This window comes from Microtus pennsylvanicus, chromosome 2 (assembly GCF_037038515.1).
Source record: "Microtus pennsylvanicus isolate mMicPen1 chromosome 2, mMicPen1.hap1, whole genome shotgun sequence".
Classification (NCBI taxonomy): domain Eukaryota; kingdom Metazoa; phylum Chordata; class Mammalia; order Rodentia; family Cricetidae; genus Microtus; species Microtus pennsylvanicus.
The window spans coordinates 142119572-142134835 of record NC_134580.1 but is presented as its reverse complement, the minus strand read 5'-3'; the positions used below and the strand labels follow the sequence as shown (position 1 = coordinate 142134835).

The 15264-nt window shown below is 48.3% G+C and overlaps 1 protein-coding gene across 2 annotated transcripts in view; it reads left to right on the top strand.

Moving 5' to 3' along the window:
• Positions 1-10763, top strand: part of B4galt5 (beta-1,4-galactosyltransferase 5) — a 52277-nt gene extending 41514 nt beyond the window's left edge. For both annotated transcript variants that reach the window (XM_075963128.1, XM_075963129.1), the window contains exons 2-9: positions 1242-1376; positions 3233-3346; positions 4586-4710; positions 5512-5628; positions 6529-6716; positions 7159-7281; positions 8000-8101; positions 8517-10763. In XM_075963128.1, the coding sequence (XP_075819243.1) occupies positions 1242-1376; positions 3233-3346; positions 4586-4710; positions 5512-5628; positions 6529-6716; positions 7159-7281; positions 8000-8101; positions 8517-8664 (1052 nt within the window). In that variant the 3' untranslated portion in view covers positions 8665-10763. The remainder of the gene's footprint in view (positions 1-1241; positions 1377-3232; positions 3347-4585; positions 4711-5511; positions 5629-6528; positions 6717-7158; positions 7282-7999; positions 8102-8516) is intronic.
• The last annotated feature ends 4501 nt before the right edge of the window (positions 10764-15264 follow it).

Genomic DNA, 15264 nt, shown 5'->3' with positions numbered 1-15264 from the left:
TAAAGATTCTGAAGTTCGAGCTAGTGATGGTGGTGGACACCTTTAATCCCAGCACTTGGGAAGCAGAGGTGGGCTAATCTCTGTGAATTTGAGGCCAGCCCAGGAGGCCAGTCCACAGACTGAGTCCAGGACAGCCAGAGAGACAGCCTCGAAAAACTAAAACTTGAAGTTCTCTAGCCCCTTGGAGAACGAACCCTGTGTCTATTCTGTTCTTGGAGGGTGGAGTGGGTGTGCATGGATCTTCCAGCACAGAGCATTAACTAGTTACTGCCAGCTCTGTTCCGAAGGTGCTAGGTGCCTGGGATTTCCACACTACACACTGAGTTGTCCTACTGCTTTGTCCCTACTCCCGGTGTAGCATCAGACTCTGACTGGAATGGAGTGAACTGCATTATCCCTTCAGTTGTTACTGCCCCATGTGTGTTACCGAGATACAGCTTGTTGATCAAGAATTGCTAGCCCAAGGCCATGTGTGCTGAGCACAGAGGAGTGCTAAGACAGACAGCAAGCCTTGTACAACAGCCTGAGGCCACGTTAGAGGCCAGCCAGGCATTGACGATTCCACCTCAGACCCTAGCAGGGAGGGCTTGTAAATGCCCCCTACCTTGTCAAGCAGTCCTCCCTTTGAGAGGAGTGGTGAGTCTTGGAGTGGCCTGCCAGGAAAGGAGGATTACGACTTCTGGGGTGTGACTCCCTCCTGGAGCAGCTACACGAGCCCAAGGTGACAATGGCTTGCCCATCCACTGCTCACAGTATACATTAGTTTACTCACAGTACCTGAAGAACACTCAGCTGTGAGCTGTGCTTGCCTTACTGCCTGGGGTGGTGGCAGTCTGGGCGGGGCACCTTCCACTGTTCTTCAGTTTTTTGAAGGGACTTAGAGCTTTTAGTGCCTGGGGAGCAGAGTGGCCTGAGGCTTCTGAGTGACACCAAGTATAAAGTGGGTGTGCTGAGAACAGAGATCTTTGCTGGTGTTTCCGTTGGTCTGTAAAGGTCTTTCTGATTGTCACGGTGCTAGAGGGCACTGTGAAGGCTTGCCCACCAAGTGGAACATAACTGTACTTTATGCTTATCTGCGACTTGGGATTGGCTGAAATTCCCCTGAGCCCTACTGGTCACCAAGAACTGTGAGTGTCCTGAATCCAGGGTGGAAAGCTTTAGAGCTGAAGGAGATTAAGTTGTGTAAGAGATACTTTCACCCCTACTTCTTACTCACCTCTCCTCTATCCTCTTTTCCACAGTGAATACCTACCTCTTCATGGTGCAGGCTCAAGGCATCCTGCTTCGGGACAATGTGAGGACCATTGGTGCCCAGGTGTATGAGCAGGTGGTCCGAAGCGCCTATGCCAAGAGGAACAGTAGCCTGAACGACTCAGGTAAGGTCTAGTGAAGAAAGCCTTATGGAATGTCTGAGAACCTTATACCTGTAAAGTAGTTCCCTCAGCGTGGTGTTGCACTTTTGTCCTCTCTGCCAGGGTGCTTGATTCAGGACTGCTGTTAGGGCAGAGTACTAGAGCAAATCTCTCTGGGGAGTCTGACCAGACCCAGTGAAAGACCTGAAGATAGTTTATGACAGTGGGGCTCTGGACCACAGTACTAAGCCAAAACAGCTTGTCATGTGACTCGGTGTCCACACCCTAACAACTGCCTGACTTCCCACTCCAATGCTTAGCAACACTACTACTGAAACAAAGGAAAGCAGAACAGTGAAGGGACACCTCACCCTAAACATTCCAGAACCAGAGAATAGTGAAATTCCAGACTTGGAAGGCCCACTGAATGGCCAATACAGGGTTGGAAGTAGATCCCCAGTAAGGCAAAGCCATTTGCAATTCCTGAACAAACCACACCCAAAGACCAGGTGTTCGAACAGTACCAGCCACCTTCAGCACCACAGGCTAAAAAGCCATGGAAGTTGGGAAGTTGCTTACACTACTATAGAGCTCAACCACTTTGAATGAAGTGAGAGAAACAGAAACCATCAGATACACTAGGTTTTAAGATAATGTACTTTATACCACCTCTGTTGCTGTGGTTTCTCCAGACAGGGTTTCCTTGTGTAGCCCTGGCTGTCCTGGAACTTGCTCTGTAGACTAGACTGACCTCAAACTCATGGAGATCCTCCTGAGTGCTAGGATTAAAGGTGTGCACCACCACCACCTGGCTCCACCATATCTTTTTAAAAGTATTTCTTAATGTTTATTTTGTATATTTGAGTGTTTTGCTTGCATGTGTGTCTGTGTGCCATAATACCTAGTGTTTGTATCTAGTGTCCACAGAGACTAGAAGAAGACATTGAATCTATGAGACTAGTTACAGGTGGTTTTGAACTGTGGGTCTGGGAACTGAATTTGAATCCTCTGTGAGAGCAGCCAGTACTCTAATCACTGGGCCATTTCTCCAGCCCTTCACCCCCCCTTAAGGAAGCCATTGGAGAACCCAAGAAGAGGAAACTAGAACTTTCAAAAATGAGGTTCAGTCCTACATAAAGCGTGAAAGTCATCCAGTGGCGCTAGTGAAAGACCTGGGGGATGGGGCACTGTCACAGCAAGGAGGTGCCTCCTCTTCTCTGAGAGGTGGTGCAGAGGGAGGGAGTCAGAAGCAATTCCATGTGAAACCGAGGGAGTAGATGAGAACAACTCCAAAAAACAGCATCATAAAGAAAAAAAAAAGAAAAGAAAAGAAAACCAAAAAAACAGCATCACCTTCCACACTCCTCAGTTATGACTGATGTTTATGGCATCTTCAGATTAACACCAAACATTCCCCTAAGTCCAATTATGCCAAGTAATTGGGAGACTGTAGGACAAGAAGAGGCAAGGCATGCAGGCCATGGAAAGGAAGTGCAGTGGCCTTCCTCATCTAGAATAAATTCATAGAAGCAGGTTAGCAGGATGAGCTGCTTGGCTGTGAACAAGTGCAGATGCCAAGGAAGCTGGTCAGAGGTTCAAGGCGCTGGGAAAATAGGAAGTGTGTGTGTGTGGGGGGGGGGTCATCTGTGCTGTTTAGACTTCCTTCTGATTCCCACTGGCTATAAACTGAGTATCAGAAACCCACAGTGCTGATGCACATGGAAAGGGAGCCATTACAGCAGTCCCCTCCTGTGAGTGGCTTCATATTTTTAGCTGCAGCACTGCACCACCTGCTCCCACCAAGCTACAAAAGCTTCTGAGGAGCTGAAGGAGTCAGCATACTAGTGCCTTGCTGAGCCGCCTTTCTCTTCTCTCCCTAGATTATCCTCTGGACTTGAACCACAGTGAAGCCTTCCCCCCAACCACGACATTTCTTCCTGAAGATTTCACCTACTTTGCCAACCACCCTTGCCCAGAGAGGCTCCCTTCCATGAGTAAGTAGATCCGGCTTGCCTCCATGCTTCAGGCAACTAGTTCTTAACAAGTTACTTAACTTCTGGTTAACTAATGCGGAAGGGAGAGTGTGACCAGCTGGCTTCTCTGACTTTGGATAGTGAAAGGCTTCCTGCCCTGGGAGTTGGGGCTGGAAGAATTCCTTGTACCTCAGCTTCTCTTCAGCCAAACCTGCTGCTGTTGACCCACATTCTCAGTGGTGCTGTGTTCTGCCCTTTGTGATGGCCTTCATGAGGTATCCTGGAGAAAGAGCTGGCCATGGCTTTGCCATTTTAGTGTAAATTGCCCACTGGTTATAACTGGTTTGATAAAATAGACCCCTCTACCCACCTTCTTCTTCTGTGTCCTGCTTTGTTCCCATTTGTGCCCCCCTCACCCCCTGCTCTCCCAACATTTCTTGTCCATCCCACTCTGGCTAGTTGCTAAAGGTTATTTTCTTTTTGTTGTTGTTGTTTTTATTTTGTTTTTTGAGATAGGGTCCTGGAACTCCCTTTGTAGACGAGGCTGGTTTCGAACTCAGGGAGATCTACCTGCCTCTGCCTCTTTTGTGTTGGGATTAAAGGTGTATGCCACCACATCCCAGCGAAAGTTATTTTCCTAACAAAATGTTGGTTTAAAAAAATTCAAGCTATGCATGGTGGTCACACCTTTAATTCCAGCATTAGTACTCCTAGCTGTTCTGGGACTCGCTCTGTAGACTAGGTTAGCCTGGAACTCACAAAAATAAGATGCTCCTGCCTCTGCAGCCCTGGGGACTAGAATCAAAGGCCTGTGCCCTACTCCTGGCTTCCCTAGCACTTACAGTCGCCATAGTTTGTGCTCTGAGCACTATTACTCAGAGCCCCTACTCACTGGTGGCTGGGGGGAGACAGGCAGCTGGCCTGAACAATCTGCCAAGCCTGAGTACACCACTCTGTCCCTCTGAATCGAGCTGCTACCTCAGGGGCTTTTGGAAGGGTGAGCAGTGTGTGTGTTGAGTGAAATGGAGCTCCCTGTGGCAGGGGTGGGGTGGGGGGCTTGAAAAGAGCTGCCTCCTCTTTGCTTCAAGGTCTCTGTTCTTTTTTCCCCACCTTGGCAGAAGCCAACCTCTAAGGTGTTGTCCCTTTATTACACTTCTTTGTCAGATGGCAGTGACACCCTAAAGAGCAGAGAGATAGGAAACAGCACGGCCAGGGCTCAGCCTGGGAAAGTTTTAATTGTTTTTCTCTCTGTGTGTCCAGAGGGCCCGATAGACATAAACATGAGTGAGATCAGAATGGACGACATTCACGAGCTCTTCTCTAGAGACCCAGCCATCAAGCTTGGAGGCCACTGGAAGCCTTCGGACTGTGTGCCTCGATGGAAGGTGGGCTGTGGGTCAGACCGCAGGCGTTAAGAACACTTCTGGGGTTCAAGAACTGTGACATCTGGGAACTTGCACTCTGCCTCTCATTTTCGAGAAATGAGTTTCCCCAAGCACTCTCCTGCAGCCAGAGAGATTGGTAGCACCCTGTTGGCATGTGGCGGCACTGAACCCCTTTGTTCCCAGGCAGGATTATTTGTGGGAGAGAGGGTCAGTAAGTCAGCTGACACATTTGTGGACTGTGTCTTTGTAGAGCCAGTGCTTCCTGTCTGGTCTCCCACGTTACTGGAAGATAACTGGACTGTAGTGCAGTTCTCCAGCTGAACCCTTGGGTCTTTGTAGGATGACTGTAGTCAGGAGAGGAGGCGGAAGCTAAAGGCCATTCTTTGACAAGTGTTTGATAAAGTGCTTGGGTGTTGCTGATCCTGTGAGGGGCAGACCATGACACAAGCCATGGGACAAGCTGAGTGTACAGTAGCAAGTGTGCACAGATGACCACTGTAGAACGAGCCATGTGCAGCACTGAGGAGCTTCACTCACTTTGTGTTGGCATACTTCTAGAGAGACCTTTGTGCTGGGTCACCTTGGGTCTCTCTGCCTCCTAGAGCTGCAGTCTAGATAGGATCCAGATAGTTCCATGGTGCTATTGCTTGCATAGGCCAGCATTAGAGAATGTCAGGAGGGTCTCAGCACTCCCTTAGGATGCTTATCTAGGGGTTTCCAACTGTGTAGCAATGTAGAGAACTAACTGGGCAGCTAGGCCAACAGCTAACTGGTGGCTCCCTGTTCTGTGATTCACTGCAGGTGGCCATCCTCATCCCCTTCAGGAACCGCCATGAGCACCTCCCAGTCCTCCTGCGACACCTGCTCCCAATGCTTCAGCGCCAGCGCCTGCAGTTTGCCTTCTATGTGGTCGAGCAAGTGAGTGACATTTAGTTTCCTTCTCTCTCTTCTGAGCCCACAATCTAGAAAGCAGCAAGTGACACTGTCTTCAGTATAAAGAGCCCAGGGTAGCATTGTCCCCATGAGCTTGGCCCTCCCACATCAATCATTAATTAAGAAAATGTTCCATAGAGGTTCCTACAGGCCAGTCTTAGGGAGTTATTTTCTTAATTAAGGGTCCCTCTTTGCACTCACCTTTAATCCCAGAACTCAAGAGGCAGAGGCTAGCAGATCTCTGTGAGTTCAAGGCCAGCTTGGTCTACAGAGTGTGTTCCAGGACAGCCAGGGAGGGCTGTTACACAGAGAAACCTGTCTCAAAAAACAAAACAAAAAAGTCTGTCTTCCTAGATATGTCTAGGTTTGTGTCAAATTGTCAAACATCAAAACCATCCAGCACCTCCCTTGCCCCTGTCCTGAGTGTATGTTTTGGTGTTAGCTTGGGTAAGAAGGTTAACATGTAGTTAAGTAGGCCATAACTGGTGTGAACTGGTTTCTACCTGCCACAGAATTTATAATCCTCAGACAGTCATCCCTGGAGAGCTCAGTGACTATTGTAGTGGGACCTTCAGAATAAAAGGCTGAGATGAACACACCCTCTTTCACTAGATGTGTGAGCAGCATAAATTGAGACTTGGTAGTGCCCGGCCTGTTTCCTGTATATCCCGTGGCTGTAGGCCTCCGTCTTCAGCTGTGGCTTGTGTTGGTCCAGCGCATTCTGAAGAAACAAGACAGAGTCCAGTGTATTCCCTGGGTGACTGTGGGCTGAGTAGTGCTGCATTCTCTGTGGACTTAGTAGTCTGTCCATTTGGCTCCTAGGAGCCCTTTTGGTGTGCAGCAAAGGCAGTAAGGTCTTTGCTTCAAGATCGTTTGTTTTTTTAGGTTGGTACCCAGCCCTTTAACCGAGCCATGCTTTTCAATGTCGGCTTTCAAGAAGCCATGAAGGACTTGGATTGGGACTGCCTGATCTTCCATGATGTGGATCACATACCCGAGAGTGACCGCAACTACTATGGCTGTGGACAAATGCCCAGGCACTTTGCAACCAAGCTGGACAAATACATGTACCTGTGAGTGTCTCCTACTCCCAAAGGCCAATCGCAGAAATGAGATGCAGCTGGCTGTGACCAGCTGTGTCAGCTGATGGGCGGCTTGTAAAGTGTAGTGCTCTGTGCAGGAGCTCAGCAGTGAGCAGGCATGAGGTGGAAAGTGGGTTAGTAGTGTGACTGAGGATGGGGGCAAAATGTTTGAGTGGTGATGACCAGTGTGGAGTGACCGAACACTGAAGATGGCTATGGTTGCACAACTCCATACACGCTGAGTAAATTCTGTGCTCTGTCACTCATTGCACAGTAAAGTTGTTGCAGACCAGTTGAGAGTTTGGAGAGGTGCTCAATTCTCATGCCTGGCTGTGTGAGCCTCCAGGTTCCATCCCTGCAGTGCAGGAAAACAAAGACAAAGTCATCAGGAAATTCAACTCTAGTTCTAACGTGACTGCTGTCCTTCCTTCAGGCTTCCCTATGCAGAGTTTTTTGGTGGAGTGAGCGGCCTGACTGTAGAACAGTTTCGGAAAATCAATGGCTTTCCTAATGCCTTCTGGGGCTGGGGTGGAGAAGATGACGATCTGTGGAACAGGTATGCACCCCCGTCCTACCCCCACCCTGCCACAGTGTCTACCAGGAGCTACCTGTGTCATCCAGTGTGTCCTTGAGGCCACACTGGAAAGAACCATATACACAGTAACATTTCAGCCAGCTGTCGGTGTGAGGCTGGTGGGTGTTTCCCGTGTGCCCCCACCACATTATACAGCAGCTCCACCTAGCCTTCTGATGTGATTCTTGGAGTGACTGACTTATTTTCTTTCATGATGGAGATGAATATTGGGAGTTGTAACTATTTGGAGTCCGTTTTAAAAATTACAGTTATAACATTAAATAACAACAGAAAAACCCTTCTAACCAAACTAAAAATGTATCTCTACTTTCTATGAAGGCAACTATTCTCAATTTCTCCTTTGATATATAAAAATAAACAAATGACAGCTTAACAATCTTTTTATAATGACATGTCTGAGGGCTGGAGAAATGACTCAGCAGTTAAGAGCACCTATTGTTTTTCCAGAGCACCTAAGTTTGGTTCCCAGCACTCACATTGGGCAACTCTAGCTCTCCAAGCACATGCATGTCAACACACACACACACACATGAAATGTTAGCACGTTAAAATAAATGTCAGATCAGTTATATGAGTAAGAAGGTCCTTGGACATTGTTGGAGAAACTGTGAGGTGTCTTTAGAGTTTGCTAATCTCTGGGTCTTCAGCATCTCACTGTTGTCTCCTTGGTTTTGGACAGGGTACAGAATGCGGGCTATTCTGTGAGCCGGCCAGAAGGGGACACAGGAAAATACAAGTCCATTCCTCACCACCATCGAGGAGAAGTCCAGTTTCTTGGAAGGTTGGTATTGTTTATCTGGCTGTACCACCCCTCTGCCCCTGCAGTGTGACTTCAGGTGTCACGGGTATCTGTTCTGATTAGCCAAGATAGACATTTTGCCTGACCATTGGTGAGATTTAGATATTTGGGTCTCCTATGCAACCTGAGAGAGTTGGTGTCACCTCCTGCTAAGCCCTGCCCTGTGAAAGTGTCTCCAGAGGAGTAGCAGGGCTCTAACTTGGCTGTTTTTTGTCCCCTCCTCTGTTTGAAATCTCTTTCTGGGGCTTTTCCACTCTGACCTTGGGTCAGTCTCTTGAGCTTTCATTTCTTTTGGCCTGAGGCGTTAGATGAGATGCTGTAAAGCTGGTGAGGCAGCTGTCCTGACTGTGGAGCTGGGATGCTGGCTCTGAGTCCCTCTCTGTCCTTGGCTTTCCAGGTATGCTCTGCTGAGGAAGTCAAAGGAGCGGCAAGGGCTAGACGGCCTCAACAACCTGAACTACTTTGCAAACATCACATACGACGCCTTGTATAAAAACATAACTGTCAACTTGACACCCGAGCTGGCTCAGGTGACTGAGTACTGAGATGTGGAGAGAAGTCGTGTCCGCCTACCCACCACCCCCTCAGAAGCGCTGTGATGCGCCGTCCTGGGGGTCAACACAGGACAAGGACAGAAAGAGAGTGGAGTGCAGGACCATAGGGTTCCAGAAAACTGTCACAGAGCACACGCACAAAGGCCTTCGCTGTAGGCCCAAACAGGGACAGGCGGCTTGGGGACACCTCTCATCAGCACTGGCTTCATTCTGCAAGACAGATGCCTGCCCTGCTGCTCTCTTCTGTCCCCACCCCAGGGCCAGGCTAGGTGCCCCTCGGATAGATGGATGGCCAGACCCAGAGGCCATGGCCAGCCACCCCTGGCTTGAAGCAGGAGGACTGCCACACCGTTCTCTGCATCTCTGGTGTTCTCTTTGGTTCTCATTTTTGTTTGCTTTTGGGGAGAATATTTTCTTTCTTTCTTTCTTTCTTTCTTTCCTTCTTTCTTATTTTTTCTTTTCTATCCTTTTTTTTCTTTTTCTTTTCTTTTTTTTTTTTTTTTTAGAAAATTAGCTGCATTAGGTGGGAACTAAGGGCGGAGGGGAGGGACCTGGGGTGATAGGCACATAACAGTCACTTCTTGAAGAAGTGTAGTTGTAAATAAGCCATGTAAAATGCGTTTTTAAAATTTAATTTTATAGCTGGCTCCACTTCAGAGTGAGGACTTCGTATATTAGATTACCTTGGGTGGCAAACACAACTGAGTTACCACATAGTTGGAGAGCGTCATCGCCCAAATCCCTGTCATTTCTGAAGGGAGTAGACACGGGGCAGAGCAAAGAACCTGTCACTACAGCCCCTTCACTTCTCCCTCCCCTCTTCCAGACCCCTCAGTGCCAGGGTATGTGGAGGCTGGGCGAGACAGGGTGCAGGGCTATCACTCCAGTGTGAAAGGCAGGAGCTGATAAACAGGAAGTTTGAGGTCGTTGTGAGATACATAGCAAGTTCCAGGCCAACCTGAGCTGTGTAGCAGGATCCGCGCCCCCTCCCGGGGGTGGCACTGTGCAGACCCAGCTCTCTGGACTTTGTTTTTTATCCCTTCAACATCTCAGGGTGCCTGTTGGGTGACGCTCCTCTTTCTTTTGAACTTGGCCAGTTTCTCAGAGCTGTGCCTGCATGACCAGCTGGCTTCAGTGGTTTCTCCTTTCACCTTTTTTGGTTTCTGGGAAGATGCTGTGTTGTACTAACAAGCAATTGATTGGGAAGGGCTCAGTCAAGTAGTAGGTGGCACTAGGATCCAGGAGAGATCTCACCAGAGCTTTGACAGGCAGCCAGCAGAGGTCGCCCCTGCTTCCTGATGGCAGTTCCTAAACTGCAGTCAAAAGGGTTCTTCCTTCCTGTGTCTGCCTTTGCTGTGGCCCTGTCCCTACAGCAGGGATCTGTATGTGGTGAGGAGTGCTCTCTTTAGGCCTCCAACTTCTGTTCTTTGCCTTTTTGCCTTCAGCGCCCTCAATGTTCATGGTTTACATAAGTGGGTGTGGGGTGTGTAAATATGTGGGGTTGGGGTTTTTGCATCGCACAAATTGGTTCTGTGGACATATGATCCCCACAGACTGTGGGAGTGATTGGCCAGGCCTTGTTTTTTTTTTCTTGTTTTTGTTCTTTTTGTAGAATAGAGTGGTATCTAGGGAACAGATGGCATTGCAGAATGCTTCCCGCTCATATGAGAGAGCAGGTGCCTGCCCTTGAGAGCGCTGGTGAGCTGCGTCATCTGTTTGCACTGGGCAAGGAGCTGCACGGCTGCATTGACTTGCCTTTGTCTTACGGTACACAGCAATAAAGATTGTGTTGGTCCCCAGTCCAGACCCTCTGCCCTTCTCTTGTTAGTTTTGAAGTGCTGGGCATGAAACTCGTGGCTTTGGCATGCTATTGAGTGCTCTGCCACTGAGCCATGGGCCCAGCCCTCACTCCCCTCATTCTCCTGTTTCTGCACTGAAGGCCAGGAGCTGCTTTCAGTGTGGCAGAGCCATGGTCCTTTGGAGGGGCTTCCAGAGAGGGACAGTGGTGCATGCCGCATGTGTCCCAGTTGAAGCTCTGCCTTCTCACACTTGCCACAGGGTACTGCTTTGGGCCAAAGGCTGATACTTGGTTTAAGAAAGAAACACCAATCTGGGGACAAAAGGAAAGGTCTTTTTACTGCTCAAAGTAGGGTCGCTTATATTCTTTTGCAATCATGTCCAAGTTTGTTTTTAGTGTGGGCTCTTAGCGGGCACTGTTGATCATTGTCCACTAAGTCACGTGCTGAGTGGGAAATGTCACAGTCAAAACCATACCACCAGGCCACATGTTAGTTAGGTCACGGGATGCTTAAAGAAAATGACAGCGAGGAGCGAGTATGACCTTGATGTATTGGCAGCTGAGGTTATTCAGTGCTACAGACGAGTGACCCTCAAACCAGCCTTGCCCTTGACTGCCTTGTGTGTGGAAGGTTCCCCTTCACACAGGGTTTCTTTCAAGGGAGAGGGGTTTTGCAAACCTTTGATTTTGCTGAAACAGGGACTCTTGTGAGCACCTCCCTTTCTCAGAGGCCAGTAGCGGAGCATGTACTGACTGTACCCACACACCACTGATGAGGCATTGAACGCAGCTAGCTTATTCCATCGTTACTTCTGTTTGTTTTGAGCTTGCTCTCTGTTTAAAAGGTGCCAGGGGTACATTTTTGCACTGAAATCTAAAGATGTTTTAAAAACACTTTTCACAGAAGCAGTCCTTTGTCATTACATTGTTCACTCATGTGTTTGTACATTTTTGTATGTTAATTTATGAATGATTTTTTCAGTAAAAATACATATTCAAGAACCAAACTTTGGTGGTTGTCTTTCTGTGTAACTGCCTTTCAGGGAGGTTCCCTCTCTGTAGAACACCACACATGGGTGACAATTTGGTTCTAAAACGTCCCCTGTGGCCAGTTCTGGGTTACTTACTTTCTACCTAATTCTACTCACAAATTGTGTGTGTGTGTGTGCACATGTGTGTCTGTGGGCATGGTAGCCGAGGCTGGTCACAAACCTGTTCAATATAGGTACTTGAAGGTGACCTTGAACTTCTAATAGGTGTGCACCACCAGGTTTGTGTGTGCTGGGGAAATAGCTCAGATTTAGTGCATGCTTGCTCAGCTCTCTACCAGTGGAGCCCCAACCCAGTCTTTCTTGCTATTTTACTTTATGAGTGCCGACGTTTGCCTAAATGAGGCCAGAAGGGGGCATTGGCTCACCTGGAACTGGAGTTAGAGATGGTCATGAGCCACCATGTAGCTGGTGGGAATTGAACCCAGGTTCTTTGCAAGAAACTCTATGTACTTAGCCATTGAGCCATCTGTCCAGTGTCCCCATCCCCAGTATTTCCTTTTTATATATATATATAGTAGAGGACACAGTCCTGCACTTAGGCACTGGGAACAAGATAGATAAAATAAGAGACCTCTCAGAGCAAGCTGTCTGGGGTGCCAGGAAGCCGCTCCCAGTCCACAGGATGTGTTGGGAAGAAGGCCTGGCTGGTACTTGGCCAAGGAGGAAGCCTAGTGAAGTAGAGTTGGAGCTGGGTGAGCTAAGCTGCATGTCCACAGCAGCAGAAAGCAGCAGAGCTGGTCAGGGCCTGTGGGTCAGGGAAGGAGGCTGGGCGGGGCCAAGGCTGGCTAGGGCTGGAGGATGGAAGAGTCCTGGGACTAAAAGTGTGTATCACCACCTCCTGGCCTCTAGTGGCTTAGTTTTGCACTCTGATCTTCAGGCAAGCTTTATTTCTTAAAATACAAATATAAAAATAAAAGGAATACAGATAAAACACCACTACATAGAATTGAATCTGTCAGAATGCATTGCCACCGCTTCTGGCAGAATGGCGTCCACCTGCAAATGTGCACCAATGAGAAACGTGTCCTGGGGGCCCTGCCGGCTGAGTGTGCTGTGAAGAGATCCACGTCCTCTTTCTCAATTTCACACTTGACTTCACCTGACTCCTTTGGGGAGGAGCTGAGGTGGGGCAGTGGGCTGTGCTTCATTATAGGGTGTTCTGCAGCCTCTGCCTCTAAGTGCCAACCAGAACCGTCTCCAGACTTCAGATGACTCGAGGCGATGGAAGCCAAGAATGCCTTGAGGTCAGAAAGTGAGCTGCAGAACACTGCCCTGGGGAAAGCCCTGAAGCCCACAACTGCTTTTTGTTGTGGGCTCTTAAAAGCTTTTCCAGGCATAACCTAAAAGTAATTTATTCTAAAAGCAATAAATGGGTTTATGTTAGGGAGGGGGGGGTGTTGAATCCCCTCTTTAATAGTTTGCCTACATATTTACATATGTGGGGGATAAATATATGATTTGTAAAAGACCTTGTGATTGGCCTATTACCTTATTTATAAGGCTTCCCAAGTGTCACTGCCCCTGGGAGCCCTGTGTGAACACCCAGACTAAGTAAGGCACCATTCCCTCTCCTCCATTTAGCTTCTCTGGTCTCTTCTAGACTCTTTCCTTCATTAATGTTAGGCCCCAAACCCAGGACAAACTGTTGAGATTCCTATTAACATATCAAAGTAGGCTCTGGCTGCCAGGTTCTCCCAACATCCCTCAGTCCCTACCTGATACGGGGTCCTTCTGGCTGGCATGCCAGGGCCCTACCCTAAACTCCACCCAGGGACTGGCCTGGCCTGCTCTTCCCCCAACTTCTCTGATTTCTATATAACCCAGTCATCTTGGTTACAGACCCTTTTAGCTTCTTGGTCTCCTGGTCCCCTGGTTCTCCCCTATCCCTTCTTAACTTGGCCTGACTGAGGGTCATGTTCACTCTGGGTTCTTCCAGATGTCTCTGGCTATGCTCTCCTTCCTAGCTACAATGAACTCCTCCCTCCACCATACCTAGGAGCAGTCACCCCCTCCTTTTATTTTTATTCACAAACATTTGTATAGTTTTCAGTGAGATGGGGCAGTGTGACTGAAGTGTGTCACCAGGAAGGAGGAGCCTTTTCCCTTCCAGATGGCCAGTCAATAACTCCTCCTGGGTGTGGTGCGACATAGCAGTCAGGTAGAGGCAGGAGAATCGCTATGAGTTCACAGCAAGCATGGTCTACATTTTTAGTTCCAGGTCAGTTGGAGCTACATAGTGAGACCCTATTTCAAAGAGAAAAAAAAGTCTTCCTGCCAGTGACTCCCCAAATGATAGTTGATGTTTTGTTTGTTTTCTGGCTTATTGATCTGTCTTCTCCCATCAGTGGTAACTCATGGGGAAAGGGTCATTGGTTCTCACTGCTGTCTAGATGGGTCTGATGGGCGATGTTACTGAATGAATGAAACGTCCGACTACCTTTCTGTTTATTGTAAAGAGACACTGTGACTATGGCAGAAAGAAAAGTGTTTCATTGTCTTGCTTACGGTTTCAGAGGTCAGTAGTGTTCAGTTGGAGCCTTGGGCTCGCCTCTGCAGTTTGGGAAGCCCCATTCTTGTCTCCTCTCTCTCTCTTTCCAAACCCTGCCTGCTCAGAGAGTCTCCAAACAAAGGAAATGCTCCAAAAGTACCACCTGCCGCTCCAGTCCCCATCTTAAGCGCTCAGCTTTTGACCGTATTGGGCACAAGCCCAGCTTGTGGTGGACACGTCATCACCCCTCACCTACAACCTATGAAATATTGTGAAATGCTGTTGCTCTTTGGCTTTTTGAGGGGCCCGCCACTCAGCTCCCAAATAAATCACACGTAATGACGTATTTAGATATGAGTGCCTGGCCTTAGCCTGGCTTGTTTCTTGCAAGCTTTTCTTGTCTTAAATTATCCCCTTTACCTTTTCCCTCTGGGCATTTATCTTTCTTGGTTGACTAAGTGGCTGGCCCCTGCCATCCTCTTCTTGTTCTCTTGCTTGCTCTTTCGCCTCCTTGCTTCTTTTATTCTCTCTACCTGCCTATCCTTGTTCCTGCCTTGCTATTGGCCGTTCATCTCTTTATTAGGACCATTAGGTGTTTTAAACAAAGAATCACAGCTTCATAGTTAATCAAATGCAGCATAAATAAAAGTAATATACCTGAAAATAATATTCCTCAACAATGAACCCCCCCCCTCATCTTAGCTCAGGTGCATGGCTTTCCTGGCCTTGTTTACTGAGACCAGTGAACCCACCCAGGAGTTGCTTTGTTCTCAATAAACCTGCTGTTAAACTTTTAAGTTCAGCTTAATCTGGCTCCCTGCGTTAGCAGAGAAACTTATTATGGGGGCAGAAAACCTATGACGTAGAACATCTCACTGTGCTGTTGAGCGACCAGGGTATGGGGGAACCAGCAGTCTCAGGACCTGGCTTATAACAGTGACATCATGACAGGCTATAGAAGGGGCCTTTGGTCCCCTTGCTATAACTTTAATAACTCCCCGGGCACCTTGGGTAAACATACAGCCTCAGAAATGAGGAAGTGTTTGGGTGGCCTCTAGACAAACCTGTGTTTCCTACCTTTGACCAAATGACTGCCTGCCCCCCCCCCCTTCTACAGAGACTCACTATTCACTAAAACTGCCTTACAGACCGGAAACAAATTCTGAGACAGAGGAACACAGTGTGTCTTAGCAGGAAGATGGTAACTATAGGTTCGCTGGCTCTTCCAAGCCAGTTACACTTAGTACTTTCAG